Source organism: Gopherus flavomarginatus, chromosome 7 (genome assembly GCF_025201925.1).
Source record: "Gopherus flavomarginatus isolate rGopFla2 chromosome 7, rGopFla2.mat.asm, whole genome shotgun sequence".
Classification (NCBI taxonomy): domain Eukaryota; kingdom Metazoa; phylum Chordata; order Testudines; family Testudinidae; genus Gopherus; species Gopherus flavomarginatus.
The window spans coordinates 100,980,471-101,007,345 of record NC_066623.1 but is presented as its reverse complement, the minus strand read 5'-3'; the positions used below and the strand labels follow the sequence as shown (position 1 = coordinate 101,007,345).

Here is a 26,875-nt window from a genome sequence, read left to right as displayed (position 1 = left end):
TTTCCACACCAGTGGAATTAAAAACAAAAAAACAAAAAAAAACTTCTTTTGAAAAGTTTCCATTGAAAAACAAATTTTTCATGAAAAACTGCAAATGAAACAAAATGTTCCTTTTGAAAGAATTCATGAAATATACTTACCTTTTTTCAACCTGATTGATATGAGAATTCTTAGGCCATCCTGAGTGTGCATGCACACAGACTGGTGTGGCAGGGACATCAGGAAGAGCTGCCGTCATGGTAGGATGTATCATAACAGCCACAGCCCCTTCCAATATCAGGTTCCCAAATCGTCCAATTACTGATATTGGTCCCCTGTTGGGTTATAAGAATGGAAGCAGGCAGGGAAATTTGGAAACATAGTGAACTGCCGATGCAGCTCTATATACAAGCACAGCAAACCCTAATTATTTTGAGAAATGGGGCCATGACAAAAATGTCCTGGCTTTCCCTATCGAGACAGCGCACAGATCTGGTATGGCTGTGGGCAGAGAGTAATTCCCGCTCTGAACTGAGGGTTTAGCTTCACGTCCTTCGAAGCTTGGAATGTGAATTTCTGAAGGAGGGCAGTGAAGAACAGGAACAGCTCTATTCTAGCCAGCTGCTCACCAAGGCAACCGCGCTTTCCTGAAAAGAAGACAGTTGTGCACGTCAGCCAGAGGATTCTTGTCAGAACAGTTTGGGTCTCAGGACAAATGAGGCATTACACAGCAGCAATTTTGGAACAGCAAGGAAGAAGAGATGGATTTGTCATCAGTTCCTCCCTTCTGAGTCACTTTTTTCTGTTTTTAGTACTAAATTTTCCTTCACTCAGGTTTACGTTAATAATAACAGTACCACCGTAATTCCTTCCACTAACGGAAAAAATCATGTTTGATAGCTCTTGCATGATCAACCACTTCTCTGCAAAGCTAGCTAAGGCCTAATCTACACACATTTTTATACCAGTATAAAAATGTCTTTATACTAGTGCCTAATCTCAGTATAGCTTATTCCCCTTCCCATAACTGCAGCCACATTAGAAAGGCTGTGATGTTTTAACTCATATTGATTAAAAAAAAAATCACACCCCTAACTGACAAAAATCTAGGAGGGGTGTATACTAATATAGTTAAAGCTCTACAATTTCTGTGTCTAGCTGATGTCTTACTTCCCTAACAGTCTCAGCTACACACAGCTGTATTATTTCTTAATTAAAAAGTTTAAATTAAATAACATAGGTGAGGTGTAATCTTTTCCTGGCCTCGCTTCTCAGTGACATAACACATGGTCTGCTGAACACACGCAGGTCTAGTCAGCGTTATTTCTAAAGAAGGGGGCTGTGTGTCCCTGAATCTACACTAGGTGGGTGGGGGGAATTTATCTAAGTTACATAATTTCAGCTATGTGAATAACGTAGCTGAAGTCGACGTACTTAGATCTACTCACTGCGGTGTCTTCACTGCGGTGAGTTGACTGCTGCCACTCCCCTGTTGACTCTGTCTGCATCTCTCAAGGCGGTAGAGTACAGGAGTCAACGAGAGAGCGCTCAGGGGTCGATTTATGGCATCTAGACTAGACCTGATAAGTCAAACCCCGCTGGATTGATTGCTGTCTGCCGATCCAGTGGGTAGTATAGACATACCCTTAGTTTCTATATAAATCACTTAAAAAGAAAAAGGTTTACATACTTTCCTTAGCCACACACAGCGAATACTAATATTGCCTGTTCTTTTAATTGGCAAGAAAGTTCGCTAGACCTGTATATAAAAAAGGCTTGTGCAAACCTGTCAATCCCTGATTCACACGCATTTTTGTTTCAGGAACTTAATGCTAAAGCTCTTATTGATTTAAATTGTGTGGGACCAGCCCTTAATAAGTCCAAGTGAGGGAGAATACACCACATTCTATGGTAAAATGTTCTAAAGATTGACTGGTTTTTATGAGGGTGCTTCAGGGATCTCCCACACTTCTATCATCTTTACCATGTTTATTCCCCCTGCTGACTCTCCCTACAAGTGAAAAGAAGTGGTAAAAGGTGAGGACGGCTATTCCTTCTGTCCTCACTCCTACATTCCCAACAAGCGTGGTAGGCTACTTTCTCTTTGTGCCCACCTTAGGGTATGTCTACACTGGAGCTGGCGCACTAACACTAGAAGCGTATCCGTGGTGTCATGAGCAGCTAGCCACCCAAGTATATTCTGAGGGTCTTGGAATGGGGTGTACTCGGGATGGCTAGTCCATCTAGCTGCATGCACCACCATGGCTATGCCTCTGTTTTTAGTGCAGCAGCTCACTCTGAGCTAGCATGGGCTTATCACCCCCACAAAGAAATTACACCTCCAGCTCCAGTGTACACATACCACTAAGGGTAGCAGAGCTGAGGCCGCTCTTCGCTGTTGTTGTGTCGAGCCTTGTTCTAGAGAGAGCACTTTCTCAAGAATGATGTGCCCTCTACCTATGAAAAAACTGCACAATCCAGAATCCCAGCCCTGGGACATAAACTCTGGCCATGGTTTTCATTTCTGAGCTTTCCATTTTCAATGTGCCTCTGTCACTTATAAATGCTGTGGATTTTTCTAAACTGAAAATGAGAGAGGCCAAGACTTGGTGCTATAGTGCAAATGGACAGAGTCAGACACATCTCACCTGCAGAGAATGGCAGGAAAGTTTCTCTTTTCTTGAACTGACCATCCTCCAGGAAATGCTTAGGATTAAAAGTATGAGGGGTTTCCCACTCATTCTTGTCAAACAGCACTGATGTCAAATTGGGAATCAAAGTGGTGCCCTAAAGAAAGAGAAATAAAAGAATTTAAACCTTCCCTGATTCCATTTTTAATAGTGACCTGCAAAGAGGCAAAAAAGAAGGGGTCATGCCTTTCATTTTAATCTTTTATGATGTACAAAGAAGGCACAAAAGGAGGTTGGTTTTTTTAAAAAAGGATAATTTTCTAGCTAGTTCTTTACCTTACATTTATCTGGAATTTCAAATCTGGCTTTCCTTGGTTTTGCGGGTAATCTCTCTGGAGGTCCCAGAGAGAGAAGAATGGAAGCCATCACAGACTTTAGATGAAGGAGTGGACTGTTAATCTTTGAAGAAAGAGAGCTTTTCCCCCAACCGGTTTTTAAGAATTTGAGGTGTTAATATCACAACAGACAAACAAACCAAAAATGAACACCAGTCTGATTAAAAATCATTTCCCATGTCAATTATACATGTTAATTTCCTTCACAGGTGTGATGTTATAGACCTACTAGTTCTCCTGCATCTCCTAGGAAAAACAGGGGAGGCAAGGTTGAATTTCTAATAGGAAAAACAAGCAGAGAAAATATAAACTCTCAGGCATTCTTTATACAGCATAAGGCATCAAAAGGGAGCACAACCCATCCATCCACCTCTCTTTTTTAAGGGCCAGATTTTCAGAAATGTGGTGGCTGTTGGCCTCGAATGATGTATATGTGTGTAGTATATATCTATAGGCAAATCCAGCAAGTGCTCCTGCAAACTAACACTCATGTGCGCTAAAGTTCTTTTTTGCACTCCTAATTGCTATCTGCAGATATAATGCACTCTCCCCCTGCTCCTGTGTAAAAATATTTCCCATAAGTTATATTAATGAAGAATTACTATCAGCAGAATGGAAGGTTGCCACAGGCAATGGTCTTCTGCAGCACACTTGCTGGTAGAATGGTCCTCTGCCTGGCTGAACTCCAGAATAAGCTTGCTGCCCTTGAGTGTGAGTTTGTCCCCATTTCACTGAGGATCAGTCCACAAGCTGGAGAAGAAGAATGCGCCCATGCGTTAGGACCTGAGGAGAGCTTCCACTGAACATATTCCGGGAACACTGGGGTAGAATTCCAGCCTGCTCCCTTCCATAGGGAGAAATTGTGGCTCAGCAGCATGGCTAGGTGAAGTCAGAAATGCTGCAACTTGAGACAAAACCAGTTCAGAATTTGGGAGCGGCTGAAGATGAGATATGCCCCACCCGTAAAAAGAAGCAGCTGCTCCCATCTGCAGACACCAAGGCCCAGACCCTCAAAGGTATTTAGGCACGTAATGCTATTGATTTCCAGACAAGTTAGGTGCCTAAATACCTTTAAGTCTCTGCGTCCAAGTGCCTGGCTGACATTTCATGAGTCAATAGCCATAGTGGTGAACTTGTGCTGGACTTACTTCTTAGTCCTTTTACTATAGTTTCATGCAAATAAAAATAAAAAACATATATCATGTTTTATGAAGACAGCCTACAAAAGTCTGACCTAGATTTCAACTTCCTCAAAGCTTGAGAATGTGAGCATCCAAGGTTTTGGTTAAGGAATTTTAGCCCACTATAGAAATAGGGGCTACCTGCAAAATGCTTCCTTGGACCTCGGTTTAGTTCCAAAATGGGTTCAGATTCAAAACTGGGGTCCTCCAAGGTGCGAAGGTGTTTCTATCTGGGACTTTGGTTTGGGCTCATCTCTTAATTTCTTAAACCAAGATAAGAAGTGAAAACTACATTTCCCTCCAGCTTACTTTTGGCACATAGAATCCGGCCAGTGTTGTGTCACTAGTTGCAATTCTGGGCACACTTAAAGGCACGATGTTGCTTATCCTTTGCACTTCATGAATAACTGCATTGGTGTATGGCATGTTGTCCCTGTCGTCCATGGCTGGCTGGCGAGAATGGCCAATCACTGCGTCAATCTCCGCTTGCACTCTCTCTATGAAAAGAGCGGAGTTCACTATTGTTCCAAGAATAATATATTCTTGGAACAAGCTTAAGTTGTGCAGGGTTTAGAGTTCATTGTTTTTAAGTCTATACCTAATAAAGCTTGATTCAAGCATTGGAAACAGCATCAGTGAGCAATGTAGAGATCTGAACATACAAATACATAAGAAAACTACAGTTGGTTAGCCTGAGACAAATGCAATGGTAAGGTGGTGAGAGGAATTTTAAAATGTAATTTAGGCATAATAGGAAGGCCTCCTTTAAAACCTATATGGAAAGCAAGAGGCGTTTACTCCACTTCTCAAAATCAAATGTAAAGGCATGATCAATAAGTATTTTGTCCCTATTCAAAATAGCAAAGTCAATTACCGGGCTGACCCAAGAGATATTGGCGCATGAAAATATTTATCTGCTGGTTTTCTGTGTCAGGCAAGACTCAATTTTTTGGGGCACAGGGTTATTCCAGCAGCTTGCAAAGAGTCCAAGGAATGCACCTATTTTGCATTAAATGAAGCAGATTATATCTGCCATTATTTTCAACAAAGGTCCCCAGTGGAGCCTCCATGGGTCAAATCTCAAGGCTGAAAAGGACACTGACTGTGTACCACCTTTTAGAAATCAACAAGCCACATTTACAGAATTAAATGATTTTCCCAATGTCTCACAGGAAATCTGAGGCACAGCCTGGACCAGGACTTGGATATCCTGAGTCCCAGTCCTCTTAATTAGCCACAAGGTCATATTCCTCCTTAATCAAGGGTATTGCAACTATGGATTGCACTCCTTGCCCTTGCAGCAGTTGGTGGAGGTGTAACTGAGGGCAGAAAAAAGAAACTATTCCAATAAAAGAAAGGCTTTCTGTATGGGGAAAAATGATTGCTGTGGGAAGAAAGCACCTTAGCACAGAGATTTCATAAATCAACAGTCTCAGTTCTGTGAAAAGTCCTCGATGTGGCAAGGGTTAAGGGTAGAAATTCAAGAGCTCTTAAGAGATTAGAAATATAAACCATTACCACTTACCTTGAACGTCTGGATATAGGGCCATGTACAGCAGAGCCCAGCGGATGGTTGCAGACGTCGTCTCAGTTCCAGCAATAAAAAGATCAAGTGTGGAAACTATGAGATTTTCTTCACAGAAACTAGAGTCGGCATCAGCCTTGGAACAAAGATATATGTGGGTGGGACTACAACAATATTTATTAGCATTATACAAAGCTATGGAAACATCATTCTAGGCTCAATTCTGCAAGGTGCCGGGCGCCCTGAATTTCCATTGCCTTCAGTGAGAGTTGAGAGTGCCAGGACAGCACCATTAGAGAGAAAGACTGTACTTTTAGCATCATTCTTGAGAGTGAAAAGTTTGAGCTAATTTTAGGTCTGAGCAGAGGTCCTGCTGAAGTGAATGAAAGACTCCCATGCACTTCAACTGGCTTTGGGTCTGGCCCCTAAGGCACAGGTAACCTTACATTTTAGGGCCCAAATCAGCAAAGTGCTCAAGCATCCGAGTAGTCCCACTGACTGCTCTCCACGGCTCAAAGGAAAACATGTGCTTAAAGGCTTTGCTGAATCAGTTCTTTCCTACCTAGGGTTTCTAGCTGTTAACTAATGGAGGGTCAGATGCTCAGACAACTCAACTGGTGAGCCCTGTTACTGTCATTCTACTTCTAATTTTTAAAACACAGAAGTGGTTTGTTCCTGTTCACTTTGTTCTTTGCTCTCTTACCTTTGCTATTTCCTTCAGATAACAGTCAATGAAGTCTCTGGTTTCAGATGGATTCCAGTCCTCTCTGTGCTTTGCAGTCATTTCCCTCACAAAACTCTTCAATTTTTCCCAGTTTTTAAAAATGGTGTGATGGGGTCCAGGTATCCACTTCATTATGGTGGGGAAGGAGTTATACAGCTTTTGACATACAAAGAGACCACAATACATTTTAGCCTAGTTTTAGAAACATGCATCTCGCAGTTTCATACACCCACATGCATTCTGCTGAAGACACTGTGTTAATTAAACTGCATTGATACATAATTGTTTTTTGAATGTGGTCAGAGCCCTCAACTGAGATCAGGATCCCACTATGGTAGGCACTTGACAGATGCTTAACAGTGAGTCCCTGGCCGGAGGAGCCTAGAATCTAAAGAGACAGGAGAGACAAAGAGTGAGAGAAAGGAAATATTATCATCTTTTTACAGAGTGAGAACTGAGGCAGAGAGATATTAAATGACTTGGCCAAGATCGCACAGGCACTGTTACTGAGCCAGAAAATGAGGCTAGGGGTCCTGAGTCCCCTGCTAACGACTGGTTGATTTACCAGTGAGGAAGGATATAAAGGTGACGATGTCAGAATCTGGCCTCACATTCCGACACATGATGTTGATAATATTGATGTTACCACAGTTTTTATTGGAGATTGGACTTTGGTATTGGAGGGTTTGTAAAACACATGGAAGACTGCCTGGGCCCAGCAACATGAGCAGCTAGATGCAGACACTGTGTTTTGCCTCTCAATATGGCCGCTGCTGCAATAGCAAAATTATGTCTCATCTCAGCCACTACGCTGTGCTGAACCGGGAGGCAACAAGAGGAGCAAGGTCCAACACGTTAACAACGTGTCCCTGGAAACCATGATTGCCCCAGTTTTCAGGGCCACTGTCAATGAACCAGCACCATATGAAACACAGTAGTTTGTCCCTGCAAATGGGGCCACCTGAAGAAGCTGCCAGCTGGACAAGCCCTTGACCCTGACAGAGGTTGGCTGTGCCTCCGAAGGTCACCTCCCACCAGGCCTGTTGTGTAATGACACCCTGCCATCCTCACTGCCGCAAGAGTATCAAGCAAATCTACCCCTGCCACACAGGTCCTTGAGCCAACCCTCCCCTGAGCACAGAGTCCAATGCACAGTGCGACAGCAACGAAGGGAGTTGCTTGGGAGCAGCAAGGATTTGGCACCTTTTCCTCTTCCTCTCTCCTACACACTCTCCCTGATGCCCACTGAAACAGCCCACTGGGCTGTCAGCCCCGTTAGAGATCACGTTAAGTGCCTGTGAGGTGGCGGCACTGGTACAGAAAATCAGGTTTGAGGATCTTCTAGCACTATACCTTCAGGGGGGCCAGATGAAAAAGACTAGCCAAAGGGGGAACTGAGGTGGAGAGAGATTTGTTGGGGAAAATGAGAGCATGGACGCCGCAATCAGGCTATCATAGAAGTGAATCTGGGACAATGCTGTCACACTCAGCCCTGCTTCCAGTGAAACTGCTCGGGGTTTTGCCATTGTTTTCATATGTTTAAAGTCAAAACCAAACAAGCTCACCTGGCCCCAAATAGTTGCCTGGAGGTCCAACGTCTCATCAAACAACCGCAGTAACTTCTGGAAGTGACTATCATGATATTCAAACCGGTCTCCAAAAGTGACAGAACAGATTATGTTGGAAACAGCATTGTTAATTTTAAAGTGAGGGTCAAAAGGTTGCCCTAGAAGAGAAAATGGGAGAAATTGGTGGTGTTCTGGTTTCTTAGAAAAGGAGAAGAAAGTTGTTGACAGACATAAACTATTTGATGTGTATGAAATCCATGAATAAAACCTGAACATATGCATATATCACATACTTGTCCATATCCTTTGAGCAACATTTGCTGCATTGTAAACTATCTGACTATTGAAAAACTGTTAAACACATAGATGAGATCAGCTGCATGTTGATGCATGCAGCATATCAAATCTACCAGTTCAAGTCAGTTTTTGTTATGTATAGAGACATTTTTATTTTTTCATACAGGTCTCTGCCTTTGTTATAGTGTAGGGAGGTTTTACATATATGTGATTAGGAACCACTCTCTCTCCATGGTCATTAATCTTGGCAATGAACATTTTTGTGGGCCTGTTTTGTAAATTTGTGTGGCTACATTGATGCTGACAACTCAGCATTTAGTGCCATTACTGACCGATATAAAAACATGAATCCCAAACACCACCAAACTTTTGGATCCGTATCCAGATCTGGACCATGACACTAAGGTTCATACATGGCTAATGGGCTAAGCCAAATCCCTCATCTGAACTGAGTGTTAGGAAAGATCTTAGATTCAAACCTCATGTTTCAGGCACATCTCTGTTATTTCACGTTCATTGCCAAGGAAAAGCTACAATTTTTGATAGAATAATTAAAGTGTTATTCTCTCTAGTTCTCACCTTTTTCTTCCTCAATTGCATCTGTGAGGTATCTGCTCTCCTCCTGTATTCGTTCTTCTAAACTCCTCTTCCCCAGGCCAAAGTTTCTTAGAGTTGATAAAGCAAATCTTCTATGTTGTTTCCAGCTATGTCCATTAGAGAAGATTAATCCTGGGGTGAAAAATGACACCTGGCATATTGTAATAGTCATTAGAAGATTAGAAGACTTGAACCCTCCTTTCCTTTTTCAAGTTTAAGTGAGGCCTGGCTATCTTTCCACAGGATATTTTCTTCTGTTCTGTTTGCCATGCTCATCACTGTTATATCAGAGTGCCTGGGCTCTAGCAATGGTGGAGTCATGTCCAACATGCAGAAGTTACACTTTTACAGAAGATGTATAGAGCTGAGGTTCAGGGAAGTAGGCTGCAATGCCGACAACGAATGAAGTTGGAAGATGAAATTTTGAGGGATTTCAGAAGCCTAAATCCTCCCATTCTGACTTCTGCTGAAGGAAAACTTGCAAGCGACCATCCAGGATGGAAGTCCATTCTACATGCCATTACAGCTACATGGTAGTCATGATAATCTGCTTCTGCTGTCGCCAGGGATATGGCAGTTGGAATGTGAACATGAGAAGTCAATGAGACATGAGCAGATGTGTAAGTTTTTGCAGAATTAAGGAAGTTACTAAGGCCCAGATCCTCAAAGGTATTTAGATGCCTAACTCCCATTGATTTTACTAGAAGTTAGGCACCTAAACACCTTTGAAGATCTGGCCCTAAGTTACTACCCCAGAGCACTCGTCAGTGAGACCGTTCATGTGCATAAGGTGAAGCCCATTTGTAAGTGTTTGCAGGATTGGTGCCTTGATAATTAAAAATGTTACATCTAAAATACTTGAAGAAAAAGATAAGAAAAGAAACTCACCAAATGTACCGAAGATTTCGTAGATCAGAGGCATTTGTGGGCGATCAAGAAAGTATTCACCTCGATGGACAAGCACTTCCTTCACCAGCTGGAATCCATTTACAATCACAACTGGCAGGTTACCAAACTGCAAGCTGAAAATGTTGCCATATTTTCCAGCAAGCTGGAAAAAAAAATAAAAAGAGCATGTGATTTAGTTCATATTTAATTTGTTTGATAACCAGAACTAGAGCCCATGTAATGACTACTTAATTAATAATAATAATAACAACTGTGAAAAATAGTATTTGTAGAACAAGAGCACTCAAGGGCCCGGCTGTTCAAATACTGATTAAAAAGAATGAGCTCACAAGTGGATATAACAGGTGGATGAAGCATGTAAATGGGGAGGAAAATGAGGTAACGGTAAAATAAGCATATGTAAGGACAATGAATGCCCTGTGCCTTTTCCTAGGGGATGTCAAAGTAAAAGAGACCTACTGGTAAATAATAATAATTGAAAATCAGCCTACTCTAAGCTGAGAGGAGCAGACACCTTCCTAGCTGGTAGCAATACTGACTGCAGATACGTTGCCCTTCAACGATCGTTATAGGGATGATAGTTGAACAATAATAGACTGCAATATCTGCAGTCAGTATTGCTACCAGTGAAGAAATCAATATTCTGGTTTAAACAAAAGACACTCCAGTTCTGTCAGAAGCACTCCTTCCTTCTGGCCTACACCCACCTCAGGATAAACTACATAGCTCCCTGGGGCACTCAGGGGGTGTGACTGAAAGCTGCAGAGAACAAATTAGTGGCTTCCGCAGAGGCCTGTGCGAAAGGAACCCATTCTAATCCTCAGGGCCGGTGCAACCGTTTAGGCAAACTAGGCGGCAGTTTAAGGCGCCTAGTGGTTGGGGGCGCTTAAAAGTCCCCTCAGGCGAGGAGGTGGAGTGGAGGTGAGCTGAGTGGGGGGGTATGCGGGGAGGGCTGCCCGCAGTAACGGGGGGGGAGCGCACAGGGGAACAGCTCCCCGCCCCAGCTCACCTCCACTCTGCCTCCTCCGCTGAGCACACAGCCCCCGCTCTAAGTCTCCTCCAATCGGCGCCGCAAGCCTGGGAGAGGCAGAGAATTAGAGCGACGCCGGCGTGCTCAGCGGAGGAAGCAGAGCCAAGGAGAGCTGGGGCGGGATCCCAAGGCAGGGTTAGGTGCCATGGGGGGAGTCTCCCCAGGCGGGGTTAGCTGCCCCAGAAGGGGAGAGGGGGGCTCCCCAGGCAGGGTTAGCTGTTGCGGGGGGGGGATCCCCAGGAGGAGTTAGCTGCCATGGCAACTTTCTCCCCAGGTGGGGTTAGCTGCCACAGGGGGAGGGTCCCCGGGCTGGGTTAGCTGCTGCACAGAGGGAGTCGTCCCAGGCAGGGTTAGCTGCCATGAAAGGAGTCTCCCCAGGCCAGGTTAGCTGCTGCAGAGGGGGGGTCTCCCCAGGTGGGGTTAGCTGCCTTGGGGGGGGCTCCTTGGGCGGGGTTAGCTGCTGCAGGAGGGGGCTCCCTGAGTGGGGTTAGCTTCCGCTGGGGGTGGGGAGTCTCCCCAGGCGGGGTTAGCTGCGGCAGGGGGGCTCCCTGGACTGGGTTAGCTGCTGCGGGGGAGCGGGAGGGGTCTCTTCAGGCGAGGTTAGCTGCCTTGGAGCGGGGGTGGTGGGCTTCCTGGGTGGTGGGCAGGGTTAGCTTCTGTGGGGGGAGGGTTTACCTGGGGAGGGAGGGGTGCAAGGTGGAAGTTTGGCCTAGGGCGCGAAACTTCTTTGCACTGGCCCTGCTAGTCCTTGCAAGGGAACAGCCTTCACAAGTAACCTTCCAAACTCCCTTGGGCTTCATAAGTCGCTTTCTAACCCTGATGAGCTCCCACTTAATCACATCCTCCCACCTAGGGCAGGGTGCTTCCAACCCTTGCCCTACTCCCCATAACTTCCGACCCTTGCCCAACTCCCCGTATTCCATACAAGTGTTTACCAAGCTTGCAATCTTCACAAACCTGTTTAAAAGCCTGTAATTAAATTCCCTCAAGCTCCTTCGAAATGTCACTGAAAATTCCCACACAACCTAGTTCCTTGTGAGATCTTTCCAACCCTGATGAGCACCAACCTCAAATGCTACACAGCCCCTTCCAAGTCTCAGTCCTTCTATATTTGGTAACTTTTTATGAACCTCTTCTTACCTGTAAGTCCTTGTGGGCCTGCTCCTGCACTGCCCAAGCCCCTGCACACATTGCAAGCCCCCTGTCACACTCTCAACTTCCCACAAGCTACCTTCAAGCCATGGTACATTGTGCACTGCATCACACACTGACATCCACACGTAATCAGGCCTCAATTCACTGATACATTAAATCTAATTTACACTGTACCCCAGCACAAGGCAGACAAAGCTGGAGGATCCTGCCTCCTGAGGATTTCCATGTGGAAAGGAATCCACAGATGGATCCTAGACGCTGGCTGAGGGAAAAGGGGTTTGACCAGAGATTTCCCTGTGCTCTGGTGATCCCAGGCAGCAGGCTTCTGGAATGGCCCACTGGGACTGTTAGTAGCTGGTACAACTCAGAGCAGTCTAGAGATGGCTCTAATTTATGCCAGGGGCCAGAGCAGCACCAGGACAACCCCAAGGTCATGGCAGTGCAGGGGTGGTGCCATCATGAGCTGTGCCATACATTCTTCTGGCACAGCTGAGGGTCTGACCCAGCATCTCTCTCACCCACCACTCCCTGCTAAAAAAAAGCTCTTGCAAACAGAACTCCTACACTTGCTTCCCTTCCCCACTTACCTTCTCTACAGTTCTATGGGGCAGTTTGACATCCATATGGAGGATATGGCCCAGGAAGGGCAGCGGCAAAGGTCCTGGAGGGAAATTCTTTGGCTGTCTCCTTTTCGTGTAATCAGCAATCAGCAGGAACAGGCCTAAGAACATGGCCAGTGTCTGAAAGGGCATGTTCTGCCAGAGCCACATTAACCCAGGGACAGCCTGCAGCGGCATCTTCTCCAGCCAGGTGCACCCCTGCAGCTGTAAGAGGGAGCAGTGACTGGGGTAGAGGCAAACCTGATAGCAGCAGGCACAGCCCTGCCCATCCACTTGCTGCTGACACTGGCGGAGGACAAAGTTTACAAATAAAATCAACAGGCACAGTCCTGCTCATCCACTTGTTGCTGACACTGGCGGAGGACAAAGTTTACAAGCAAAATCAACACACCCTCAAACAGCTACATAAGAGCTTTAGATGCCAGAGTCCTAACCCGGAAACCCTACTAAGACCCCCTCTACTGGTTCCTTCAACTCATCAGCAAAGATTTGTCAGATTTTTCCTCCTGAGTTATAATTTCTCATTTTCTCCTGGTTCTTCCTAAAAAATCAATTACAGATTCCCTCCTTCCGCATCCTCTGTCATGAAAAATAGCCAGTAAAACCAGATTTTCTACAAATCTGGTATTCTGGAATGCAAAAGATCTTTTTACAATAGGTGTTAAACGTTTTGAATGCATCATTTTTGTTGAAATTAATGTTTTGAGGGCTTACATTCGAGCCTGATGCCGCATTCTCTGAGCAATCAACTTCCATTATCCTCCATGAAAAGATTTTTTTTTCTTTTTTAGCTCCCATCACCAAGGGCACTTTACAATTATACATTTACTGGCCATTTCATTTAAGAATTTAGTCCCCAGACCTGCAATCAGATCAAAGAGGAGGCCACAGAGGTTATGGTACATAATTATAAATGAACATACCTATTACAGTAGCTCCAAGAGGCCAATCAGATGGGGCCCCATTGCTCCAGCTGCTCTACACACATACAGTAAGTGACAGTACCTGCCCCATAAACAGATACATAAGGGTTGATGTCTCTTTTACCTGTGAAGGGTTAAGAAGCTCAGTGAACCTGGCTGACACCTGACCAGAGGACCAATGGGGGGACAAGATACTTTCAAATCTTGGTGGAGGGAAGTCTTTGTTTGTGCTGGTTTTTTTGTTCGTTGTTTGCTCTTGGGGCTAAGAGGGACCAGACATGCACCGTAGGTTTCTCCAATCTTTCTGAAACAGTCTTTTATGTTCAAAATAGTAAGTATTAGCTAGAAAAGGCGGATTAGTCTTATGTTTGTTTTTTTAACTTGTGAATGTGTATTTTGCTAGAAGGATTTTACCTCTGTTTGCTGTAACTTGTATCTTAGGCTAGGGGGGAGGGAGTCCCTCTAGTCTATATGAGCTGAGGACCCTGTAAACATTTTCCATCTTGATTTTACAGAGATAATTTTTACTTTTCTTTCTTTAATTAAAAGCTTTCTTTTTAAGAACCTGATAGATTTTTTCCCTTGTTTAAGACCCAAGGGGATTGGGTCTGAGCTCACCAGGGATTGGTGGGGGGAGAGGAGTGGGGGGGAAAGGTTAATTCCTCTCTGTTTTAAGATCCAAGGAGTTTGCATCAGTGTAATCTCCCAGGATAACCCAGGGAGGGGAAAGTCTGGTAGGGGGAAAGGAGGGGGAATGGTTTATTTCTCTTCGTTTTAAGACCCAAGGGGGTTGGGTCTTGGGTTCCCCAGGGAAGATTTTGGGGGAATAGGAAGTGTGCCAAAACACTATATTTTTGGCTGGTGGCAGCGCTATCAGATCTAAGATAGGAATTAAGCTTAGGCCACGTCCAGACTAGAAATTAAAATCGATTTTAGATACGCAACTTCAGCTACGTGAATAACGTAGCTGAAGTCGAATTTCTAAAATCGAGGTACTCACCAGTCTGGACGGCGCTGCATCGATGTCCGCGGCTCTCCGTGTCGATTCCGGAACTCCGTTCGGATTGATGGAGTTCCGGAATCGATGTAAGCGCGCTCGGGGATCGATACACCGCGTCCAGACTAGACGCGATATATCGATCCCCGAGCAATCGATTTTAACCCGCCGATGCCGCGGGTTAGTCTGGACGAGGGCTTAGAAGGGTACATTCAGGTCCCCACTTTTAGGACGCTAAAGTTCAAAGTGGGAAAAATACCTTGACATGGTGTACAGCAGTGGGATTTCTAGGACCAAAAGCCAGTGAGTTTTTTATTTTCTCTCCTTTCTGGCTGCTTGAAAGCAGGCTGAGAGGATTGGATTTAAAAATCAAAGCCAGTGAGTTTTTTTTTCTCTCCTTTCTGGCTGCTCAGATAGCAGCCTGAGGGCAGAGGTGTTAAGTTTTTTAACAAGGGTCTTTGTTAAAAGGAGGCTCAAGCTGTGAGCCAGCAGACACCAGCAAAAGGCATTTACAAATGAATTGTTTTTTTTCTTTCTAACTCTCGGGCACAGCTAGTTAGAAAATCTCTGTTAACCAAGCAGCCCTGAGGAAGCAGCCTGAGCTGCAGCATTCCAGGCAGTAAGCTGCAGAGCGGGCAGCCAGCACAAGAAAGCAGGAACAATGAGTTCCAAGAAAGCCATTAAACAGGAACGGGAGAGGCTAGAAGCCATAGAAAGAGACAAGGAACATAGGAGACGGATGGAACTAATTAATGCAGAAATAGCCAAGGAAGAAGCTCAGTGGACCCTTAGCAGAGGTGGCGGCTGAAATGCCTAAGGAACACATGAACGATTACAAACCTTTTCAAACCAAGACCAGAATCAGAATGGGGCTAACACCTGAGCATGCCCGTCGGTGGTTCAGAGCCCTAAGGTGGAAACCAGATGTGTCATTTACCCAACACGCCTACTACATTGGAAAGAATTGGGATGCCTGGATATCAGGAGCAAATGTTAAATCTCTGGATGAGCTGTACCTCCTGATGCAAATGGAACAGTTCTTAGAGGGTGTTCCTGAGGAAACAGAAAAGTACATCCTAGATGGGAAGCCCAAAACTGTAACCGAGGCGAGAGAGATTGGAGCCAGATGGGTTGAAGTGGCAGAAAAGAAAAAAGCTACTAGCAAGGGGAGCGAATATCCCAGGGGGCAAACAGAAAATAAACCCTATCACCGGGGGCAACCCAAGACTCCACCTACACCCCAAGGCAAGCCCCAGACCCCTATTGTCCCACCTCACCAGTCTCCAGCAACCCACCTCAGCCCAGTGGCCAGTCAGCAGGGCGCTGTTTTAAATGTAATGAACTGGGACATATAAAGGCCAACTGCCCCAAGAACCCCAACCGAGTGCAGTTCATTACACCACCATCACATCGAAGATTCAAAGGCCCAGATGCCTCTCAAATACCCTCAGAGCGAAGCGAAATTTTGAGGGTGGGCGGAAAGAAGGTTATCGCTTGAAGAGACACGGGGGCACAAGTGTCAGCTATCCACCAATCCTTAGTGGACCCCAAATTCATTAACCCAGAGGCCCAATGACAATTTACCACTTCATGTCAAAATCTGTAGACTTGCCTACAGCTGAGCTGCTTGTCCAGTACAAAGGCTGGTCAGAAATGTGGACTTTTGCAGTCTATGACTAGTATCCCATCCCCATGCTACTGGGGGAAGAGTTGGCCAACCAGGTAAAGAGGGCCAAGAGGGTGGGAATGGTTACACGCAGCCAAGCCAGGCAAGCTTCCAGACCCATCCCTGTTCCTGAGCCATCCACAAGGGCCCCGTCTGTGTTACCGGAGACCCAGACAGAGGTGGTGGACCTAGATCCCCTGCTAACGACTGCAACAGCCACAGTGCTTCCAGTCCGAGACCCGGAACTGGAAAAGCAATCAGCATCAGAACCATTGCCAGTACTGACACCAGCGCTTGCAAACCCATCTCCAACCCCAATGCCAGAGGTCGCCAGCGGGCCTCAACTGGCAGAAGCAGCAGACAACCCTACCCAAGAGGCTCAGACAGAGCCTGAAATATCGCATGGTGCACCAGCGGAGAGCGGTTCACCATCAGCGAAAACAGCCCCATCACCTACATCGCTTCCAGAGGGACCAAGCCCAAGTCCACAGTCTAAGGAGGAACTGGTGTCTCCAGCCTCGAGGGAACAGTTCCAGATGGAGCAGGAAGCAGATGACAGCTTTCAGAAAGCTTGGGCAGCAGCATGGAGCACCTCACCACCTCTCAGCTCTTCTAACCGATCCCGGTTTGTTGTAGAACAAGGACTTTTATAGAAGGAGACTCTTTCTGGTGGACACCAGGAAGACTGGCATCCTCAAAAACACTTGGTAGTTCCAACTAAGTACCGGGGAAAGCTCTTACGCTTAGCCCATAATCATCCCTGTGGCCATGCTGGGTGAACAGAACCAAAGACCGGTTGGAGAAGTCCTTCCACTGGGAGGGGATGGGCAAGGACATTGCTAATTATGTCCGGTTTTGTGAGGTGTGCCAAAGAGTGGGAAAGCCCCAAGACCAGGTCAAAGCCCCTCTCCAGCCACTCCCCATAATTGAGGCCCCATTTCAGCGAGTAGCTGTGGATATTCTGGGTCCTTTCCCAAAAAGGACCCCCAGAGGAAAGCAGTACATACTGACTTTTGTTGACTTTGCTACCCAATAGCCGGAAGCAGTAGCTCTAAGCAACACCAGGGCTAAAACTGTGTGCCAGGCCCTAACAGACATTTTTGCCAGGGTAGATTGGCCCTCCGACATCCTTACAGATTCGGGAACTAATTTCCTGGCAGGGACCATGAAAGATCTGTGGGAAGCTCATGGGGTGAATCACTTGGTTGCCACCCCTTACCACCATCAAACCAATGGCCTGGTGGAGAGCTTTAATGGAACTTTGGGGGCCATGATACGTAAATTCGTAAATGAACACTCCAATGATTGGGACCTAGTGTTGCAGCAGTTGCTTTTTGCCTACAGGGCTGTACCACATCCCAGTTCAGGGTTTTCACTGTTTGAACTTGTGTATGGCCACGAGGTTAAGGGGCCATTACAGTTGCAGCAATGGGAGGGGTTTACGCCTTCTCCAGGAACTAACATTCTAGACTTTGTAAGCAACCTACAAAGCACCCTCCGACACTCTTTAGCGCTTGCTAAAGAAAACCTAAAGGATGCTCAGGAAGAGCAAAAGGCCTGGTATGATAAACATACCAGAGAGCGTTCCTTCAAAGTAGGAGACCAGGTTATGGTCTTGAAGGCACAACAGGCCCATAAGATGGAGGTGTCATGGGAAGGGCCATTCACGGTCCAAGCTGTTTACGATCTCATAGCATTTCCCACTTCCTCCCTAAAGCCTAAAGTGTACCATGTTAATTCTCTCAAGCCCTTTTATTCCAGAGACTTAAAGGTTTGTTAGTTTAAAGCCCAGGAAGAAGATGCCGCTGAGTGGCCTGAAGGTGTCTACTATGAAGGAAAAAGTGATGGTGGCGTGGAAGAGGTGAACCTCTCCACAACCTTGGAACGTCTGCAGCAGCAACAGATCAAGAAGCTGTGCACTAGCTTCGTCCCATTGTTCTCAGTCACCCCAGGACGGACTGAATGTGCATACCACTCCATTGACACAGGTAATGCTCACCCAATTAGAACCCCACTCTACCGGGTGTCTCCTCATGCCCAAGCTTCTATAGAACGGGAGATCCAAAACATGCTACAGATGGGTATAATCTGCTCCTCTACCAGTGCATGGGCATCTCCAGTGGTTCTGGTACTCAAACCAGATGGGGAAACACGCTTTTGCGTGGACTATTGTAAGCTAAATGCGGTAACTCGTCCCGACAACTATCCAATGCCACGCACCAATGAGCTATTGGAGAAATTGGGACATGCCCAGTTCATCTCTACAATAGACTTAACCAAGGGGTACTGGCAAGTATCACTAGATGAACCCACCAAAGAAAGGTCAGCATTCATCACCCATGCAGGGGTGTAGGAATTTAATGTGCTTCCTTTCGGGCTGCGAAATGCACCTGCCACCTTCCAAAGACTTGTGGATGGTCTCCTAGCAGGATTGGGAGAATATGCAGTTGCCTACCTCGATGATGTGGCCATTTTTTTCTGATTCTCTTTTCTATCATAAGCATTTACTTCATGACAACTAGTAAAAGCAATACTAATGTTTTATTTAAGCAGTTATAGATTAGGAATTTTTTTCAAATAACAAATGCTACTTAATTCATGATGTCTGATAAAGTAACTTTCCCAAACCTTTTACTTTTGTTTCCACTTGTTCTGCCAGGTTTGAGGTTTACTGTAAATCAGTGTCTAAATGTTCCATTTTTAAAACAAACGTAAAGACTGTGTTATCACATAGATCTGGAAAAAAATTGCACTTATTTTAAACTCTGGTTTTATTCTTTCTCTGGAAAATATTATTTTATATTAACATAAAGATTATTAAAATGAATTCAGTGGTCTCTTTATTTTAAGTCCTGCATTTGGTAGTCCTTTATACCATAAATTCTTTGGGATAGATGCCGTGTCTATCCTTTACTTTGTACAGTGTCCTGATCAGCACCTTTGGGTGCTGTCATAATTACTGTGCCTAAAATGTTTGTAGCTTACAAGCTATAGATTTGTTTAAATCAACTTCGAGCTTCTCGTTCTTGCCATCAAAGTCTCTCCTGCAAAGCAGCTGTTCATATCAATGATGGAGAATCAAAATGCTGCATCTGCCACAGTGAAGCATATATAGCACTTAAGTGCTTAGTTTATTGCCTTTAAAAAAAAAGACACAAAGGGGGAGAGAATCCTTCCAAAAAACGTTTTTCCTTGTGAAAAGATCTGTGAATACATCTTCTGTGCCATATAAGGAAGAAACTGGACCAGATCATGTCTGCTACTGCTTCTGTTAGCCCCAGGGCCACCCCAAGCTCCAGACTTTACATGCTGATTATGGAATTGTCAAGAGCCTCCAAACCCTTCTCAATGCAATCTTCTGAGGAGAGAGGGAGGGAAGAGCACTGCTCGGAGTGATAAGAAATGAAGCACTCTCTTACTGACACCAGCTAGAATGGCAGCCATTTTGAGGCCTGGATCAGGTACTGCTGACTGACACCTGAGCACTGATTGGTCACTAGACACCGGCCCATCAGGAGCCGATGTGTACCTTTCTATACTAGCACCTAATATTGGAGTGCTCTGTGCCCTCATCCACTACACCTACCATGCAACCAGCTAATGTTGAGGGAAACACTCCTAGAACTGACTTACTTGGTACCAGGAAGATTCACGGTATTGCGTGACTTGGAAGTAACCAAACAACCAGAGTCACCATTGCTGGACATTGTAAAGAAATTCCTAGTACCGGTGCCGCCTGCCTGTACTGGTGCCGTCTGCCCGTATCAGCCACCTCAGTTCCTGCACAGGACACTTCAGGATCCTCTAGAACTCCAAGAAGGATGGCTTATCCTATGAAGGAAATGTATTTTCTCCTCCTCTGCATCACAGAAAAGTGGAGACATGTTGCCCATGTACTTACCACACTCTCCTGGCTATGATCCAAATTACTCCAACAGTGAGTCCAAAGGATACTTTTTCAGAAGAGTACATAAGGAGATGCATGACGAGCCCCTCTCCTGTTAATCTCCGTGGCCAACAATACCAAACTTGTCCAATTCATTCATGGCCATTTCGGCAGCAACACCTCTCGATGACGTCACTTGTCGGCGGTAAGAAGCGGCGAGAGATGTCGCCGCCAAAATAGCGGAGAAATTCAGCAGCAACGCCTCTCAATGACGCAGTTGTCAGCAGCAAGCAGCATCATCGAGAGGAATTGCCCCCGAAATGCAGCAGGGAGAAGTAGAGCTCCATATGAAAACACAAATGATACAAGCAGCACACTGATAGATTTACAGACCACCCCACTCCCCACCCCCTGAAGAGTAACCGGGCAAATGTGATAATAGGAGGCAATTGTCTTCTATAACACCCAATTCTGTCTAGCGATTTCAGCTGCTTTGCCCTTTATGCACTTGGCTATGGAACACACAGGACATGCAGGACACATGTGCATCCCTAAGGGATGCTGCTTTTTAAAAGAATTTGATCTCGTCTATGGGATGCATACGCACCACCAGAAGTGGAATATACATGGGCAACATATTTTAAAGAACCACAATTACTAAAGTAAGTAACAGTTCTTTCCCAGCATGCATTTCACCCACTCAAATTTCTTGGCTTCTTCCCTATAGCCCCTCTTTCGGTAGAGCTTGCTGACACTGAGCACTTTTCCTCCAAGGGGCAGTGTGTTCCTCTGGAAACTGCCAGATAGTCAAAGCTGTGGTTTCTATTCTCCATCCTGACAGAGGGTCCTCTCCATCCATCTGGAGAGGGTCCAGAGAAGAGCAACAAGAATGATTAAAGGTCTTGAGAACATGACCTACGAAGGAAGGCTGAAGGAATTGGGTTTGTTTAGTTTGGAAAAGAGAAGACTGAGAGGGGACATGATAGCAGTTTTCAGGTATCTAAAAGGGTGTCATCAGGAGGAGGGAGAAAACTTGTTCACCTTAGCCTCCAAAGATAGAACAAGAAGCAATGGGCTTAAACTGCAGCAAGGGAGATTTAGGTTGGACATTAGGAAAAAGTTCCTATCTGTCAGGGTAGTTAAACACTGGAATAGATTGCCTAGGGAAGCTGTGGAATCTCCATCTCTGGAGATATTTAAGAGTAGGTTAGATAAATGTCTATTAGGGATGGTCTAGACAGTATTTGGTCCTGCCATGAGGGCAGGGGACTGGACTCGATGACCTCTCGAGGTCCCTTCCATTCCTAGAGTCTATGAGTCTATAGTCATAGCTGTGGTTTCTATTCTCCATCCTGACAGCTGACTCTCTGACCTAGGCAAAAAGAACAGGAGTACTTGTGGCACTTTAGAGACTAACAAATTTATTTGAGCATAAGCTTTTGTGGGCTACAGCCCACTTCGGATGCTGTATTTTCCACTCCATGCATCTGATGAAGTGGGCTGTAGACCACAAAAGCTTACGCTCAAATAAATTTGTTAGTCTCTAAGGTGCCACAAGTACTCCTGTTCTTTTTGCAGATACAGACTAACCCGGCTGCTACTCTGAAACCTGACCTAGGCAAGGGATTCATCTCTGTGTCTGTGTCCTCGTCTGTGAAAAGGAAACAAAGATCCTTGTCCACCCTTTGTAAAGCACTGAGATCATGGGATAAAAAGCATTTTCAGTGTTACGTTTTAAAGACAGATTTGAAAGATGACTGAAATTTAGTTCTCTCAATGAGCACTGTTAACAGAAAAGATGATGCAAACAAATAAGAAGCTGAACAGAAAGGATGGACCTGAGAAGAGTGTGCATGATAGCTCAATGTCTTGCTTGTTTTTGTTGCATCCCATCCCTTGTATACATCAAAGAAAACTAAAAGAGCTGGATAAGTATACTGAGCAGCAATCAACCCTCCCTCCCTCCCTCCACAGTGACTATATACAGTTCAGTGAGCAGCAGCCACTGCACCTAGCCAGGATTCCAGTATGTTTTTCGTGTGGTTCAGCCATCTTTGCTTTAAAACAGAAAAAGCTGCTGTTTAAAATTTATACACCAGGTATGATTTCAAACCTAAACCAGCCAAACAACCAGGCTCCTGGAAAGCACCTCCTTAAGAATTCTCTCCTCCAAGACATTTCAGGGTTAGACCAAAAAAATCATTAAAGTATCATTTCCACACATCGTTCTCACTCTCACAACCACAGCATTGGTGGGGAGAGGGAACTCACCCCGTATGCAAAATAAAAGAGGCTGAACCACATATACTCTAAAGTGAAAAATTTCACACACTGACTGAGAGCAGGCCCAGAAAATTGCAGCCTCAAAAATTAAAGAATCAGAAAGTTACACCTCCAAAAGATGGGTGTAATGATCGAAGTTCTGAAGTAGTCTTGAAGGTATAGCTGTTGATAGCATGCCAGCTGTTCTGTACAATAGAGTAACAAATGCTCAATACATAAGTATAACGTGTTTTACTGGAATTAAGTTAGCTGCTCTTGAAATGCTGGACTGAAACAACAGCTATTTACCATGTGTGTGACACCAAAAAAGTCTCCCTGGTCCCTCCCGTCTGTTGTTGGTTTAGTAATTTCCAATCTCATTTCCTTCTACTCTACTCATTTCTAATTCGCCCTTCAGAATAGCATCTGGCGGTGGACTCTGGCCAGGGTGCCATTTAGTGAAGTGCCTTAGGGTGCAGGCAGGGAGCACCTAGGGGCTATGTGCAGAGAGGGGTATAGTTCAGGGTGCAGGAAGGGGAGTAGCTAGGGGCTGCATGCTGGGAGTGGGGTATCTCAGGGTGCAGGTGAGGGAGTTAACAAGGGTCTGTGCATGAGGAGGGGTGTAGTTCAGGGTGTAGTTCAGGGTGTAGAGAGGGGGTACCTAGGGGCTATGTGCAGAAAGAGGTTAGTTCAAGGTGCAGGCAGGGGGTCACTCAGGTTGTAGGAAGGGGCTGTAGCTCAGGGTGCAGGCAGGAGGGAGCTGGGGCTGTGTTCTGGGAGGGGTATAGTTCAGGGTGCAAGCAGGAGGGGTAGCTAGGGGCTCTGTGCAGGAAAGGGAGTTGCTCAGGTTGTAGGAAGGGGCTGTGTTCTGGGAGGGGTGTAGCTCAGGGTGCAGGTGAGGGTAGATAGGGGCTGTGTAGCTCAGTGTGCAGGAAGGAAGTGGCTAGGCACTGTCTGCCAGAAGGGGTGTAGCTAGGGTGCATGAAGAAGCTGTGGCTGAGGGCCTGAGGGCGATGTTCCTGCAGGGCTGGCTGGGCGCTCAGTCCAGAGTTGGCACAGTGGGGGCACCTTCACTGGACAGGGGCTGGGTCGAGGGGGTGTACTCTGCCTGCCCTGAGTACATGATGGGCAGGGGGAAAGGGACACCCTGACCTAGGGTGACCAGATGTCCCAATTTTATAGAGACAGTCCCGATTTTTGGGTCTTTTTTTTATATAGGCTCATATTACCCCCCCAACACCTGTCCCGATTTTTCACACTTGCTGTCTGGTCACCCTATCCTGACCTCATGCCCCCACTTGGCTTTGCACAGCAGTTCAGGAGGCAGGGTCCTGATCCCAATCAGCTCAGCCAGCAGCAGCTCCATGGGGGAGATGGGGAGGGGCAGCATGGTGGCAGTGGAGCACAGCAGTGGGGAGGGGGATGGGGAGGAGGAGAGGCAGCATTCCTGTCCTGGGGCAAACTTCATCCAAATGTGGTATGAAATACCCTCTCCCAGCACACACCCCTAGCTAGCCCTGCCTGCCTACACCCCCTCCCGGCACACACCCCTAGCTACTCCCCACCTACCTGCTGAGCTTCCCCCTGCCTGCGCACAGCCCCTAGCTACCCTTTTCCCTACATGCTAAGCTACAGCCCTCTCAGCACCCTCAGCTACATCCCTCCCAGCACAAAACCCCTAGCTACCACCTGCCTGTATCTGAGCTACATCCCTCCCAGTACACAGCCCCTGGCTATGGCATGCCTGGACCCTGAGCGACTCCCCTGCTCACAGCTCCTAGCTACCCCGTGCCTTCACCCTCCGCACACACAGCCCCTAACAACACCTCTTCCTGCACCCTGCCCACACACAACCCCTAGCTACACCTCTCCCTGCACCCTGAGCAGTTTTCAAGCTCTTTGAACTGAGCCCTCACCCGCTTTGCATTATAATTTTTGGTTTCCCCCCAGGCATTAGCAGCAAGAAACCTACAGTGTGCAAGTGCATAAGTTGGCCCTGGAATCATGGTTAAAGTAGCTCCCCCAAAATCTGACATGCTCCCTGCCCCAGCCAGTGGCATCTCTCTCCAGTCAATTAGAATCTTGAAAATCTACACACTGACCTGTTCAAAAGTGTATTGATTAAAGCCTGTAGCCAATGGTACTTTAGGATATTAGGGTTTCGTACTCCCCCACATAACTGCCCTTACCTGGTCATTACTTTCTGCTTTTGGTAACTCAACCAACTCTGTAGTCATACAAGGCCAATGATTTCTGAGCCGTATGTTACTGTGCCTTTTGCTCTTTACACAACCCATAAAATGAAGGTGTCATACAGGCAGGGTGCGGCCCAGATAACGCTGGTTACTAACACTATCCAACCTGCCAGGCGTAGCTGCATATACTGTAGGCTTCTAGGGGCATCTGCAACACAACACAGCGAGCACCACTAGAGGGGGCCAAACTGTTTAAAGGGATACCATGCTAGTCCTATGTCTGACACATGCTTGTTAGTGTGAGCGCACGCTCGCTCTTGCTTGCTAGAAATCCAAGTCCAAGCGTTGTGGCAACAATGTAGCTAGTGGAGAGAGGCTGAAACTAGAGTTTAGGTATCTATTTTCCTCAGCTAGGCCAATAGGAGCGCTGGAGAGGCAGTCCCTGGGCGGGAGCAGAGTGCCTTGGCAAGCACTTGAGCGGCAGCCTCCAGCTGCCATAAAACATGAAGTGTGTCCAAAGCTCAAGTGAAAGGTCACTGAACTGTATCAGTAAATGGATCATTGCACGTGCTGGAATATGGATTCCGTGTGACACCATTCCACCTCCCAGACTGCAAAGCTCTCCATACATTGCAGTAGGAGGGGAAGGGATGTGTGTGAGGGAGAGCGAACGGATGTCATCTGCTTTTTTATCTTGCTCAAGCCCCACAGGTTCTAGAAGCATAATAACCCTGCTGCCCCATTTTTCAAGCAGTCACATAGACCACTGTTGGAGCATGCTAGTCACCCACTGAGCATGTCTGGAGGCTGTAGGACTAGCCCCCTGCCAGCAGGACAGAACCATAGAAATGTAGACCTGGAATCATCAAGTCCAACTCCCTGCACTCTGGACCATCCCTGACTGGTGTTTGTCCAATCTGTTCTTAAATACCTTCAGTGATAGGGTTTCCACAACCTCCTTTTGAAGTCTCTTCTGCCTCTTAACTACCCTCATAGTTAGACAGATTGTTTCCTACTATCTAACCTAACTCTCCCTTGCTATAGATTAAATACATTACATCTTGTCCTGCCTTCAGTGGACATGGAGAGTAGCCCCAAACATATGTGAAACCTGTTATCAGGTCTTGTCTCAAGAATAACATGCCGAGCTTTAATCTTGCCTCCCATGTCAGGGTCATTTTTGTTGCTCTCCTCTGGACCATTTCTCCTGGTTGTCCAAATCTTTTCTAAGGTGTGGTGCCCAGCTTTGGACACAGTACGTCAGCGGAGGACTCACCAGTGCTGAGCAGAGAGGGACAGTTACCTCCCATGCAGACATGCCAAACCTACCAAAAATAAAAAATAAAATAAAATAAAACCACCACAGAAATTAGGCTTGTTTTTGGCTTAATTAGCTTCTGAGTTGCTCGTTGGCTACTTTTTGGCTAGTAGCTTGTTTGGCTTGTTGCTTCTTTTTTTGATCGGCTCCAGGCAGGCAGGGGCAAGTGAGGGGCAAGGAAGGGAGAGAGTCAGGAGTGCCCAGCGGGCCCACCACCATCCCAGACCGCATGCTAGAGGGGTCGGGGGGATCTAGTCACATTGTGTGTTGGGCTTCTCAGGGATTGGCTTGTTTTGAAATGGGAGTAGATTGATTTTTGTCTTGTTGTGAAAGTTGGGGTTCTTATTTACTGCGTGAAAGTTGGCAACTGTGCTCCCATGTCTTACATACCATGCACCTGTTCGTACACTCCAGAATGATATGAGTCTTTTTCGCACCTGCATCACATTGTTGACTCCTATTCAATTTGTGCTTCCCTATAATCCCCAGATCCTTTTCAAACAGTTCTACTGTCTAGCAAATGAGTCCCCATTTTGTACTTGTGCGTTTGATTTTTTTTTTTGCCTTTCTAAATGACGTACTGCTCATTTGTGTTCAATTTCATCATATTGATTTCAGACCATTTCTCCAGTTTGACCTACCTTCCATCACTGCTGCTGAGGGAGAGCTGCCTGCTAAGAGCCCCGCTTCAAGGACCTTCCATGAGGTGCTGGGACAGAAAGCGCATTCATGACTTGAGAGGTATTGACTCCAGGGCAGGGACATAAAGGCTAAACAGATTTTGATGAGGTGGCATATGGGCTGGAGGGGACTTTTGGAGGAAGGAGGAGAGACTTTTATCCAGGTGATGTCACATATGTTAGCACTGTTTTTAGAAGGCTACTCTCATTAGAACAGCTGCACATCACTGGCTAGCTGGGCTTTTTCCGTTTGTTCTTAAATTATTTTCTCATTCCTAACACTCCATGGTCAAGACTGCTGAACTCCACGTTCTTCCTGCTCTTTTGGTTGCGGGAGT

At 46.1% G+C, this 26,875-nt stretch overlaps 2 protein-coding genes across 2 annotated transcripts in view; one reads left to right on the top strand and one right to left on the bottom strand.

The window, feature by feature from the left end:
• Positions 1 to 26,875, top strand: part of HOOK1 (hook microtubule tethering protein 1) — a 194,895-nt gene that overhangs the window by 137,296 nt on the left and 30,724 nt on the right. The window lies entirely within an intron of this gene.
• LOC127055259 (cytochrome P450 2J4-like) lies at positions 451 to 12,787 on the bottom strand. The gene is made up of 9 exons (XM_050962057.1): positions 12,578 to 12,787; positions 9,785 to 9,947; positions 8,879 to 9,028; positions 8,000 to 8,160; positions 6,414 to 6,590; positions 5,711 to 5,846; positions 4,495 to 4,682; positions 2,628 to 2,766; positions 451 to 626 (listed from the first exon to the last, which is right to left on the bottom strand). Exons 1-9 carry the CDS (start codon positions 12,785 to 12,787, stop codon positions 451 to 453), a joined length of 1,500 nt encoding a protein of 499 aa, XP_050818014.1.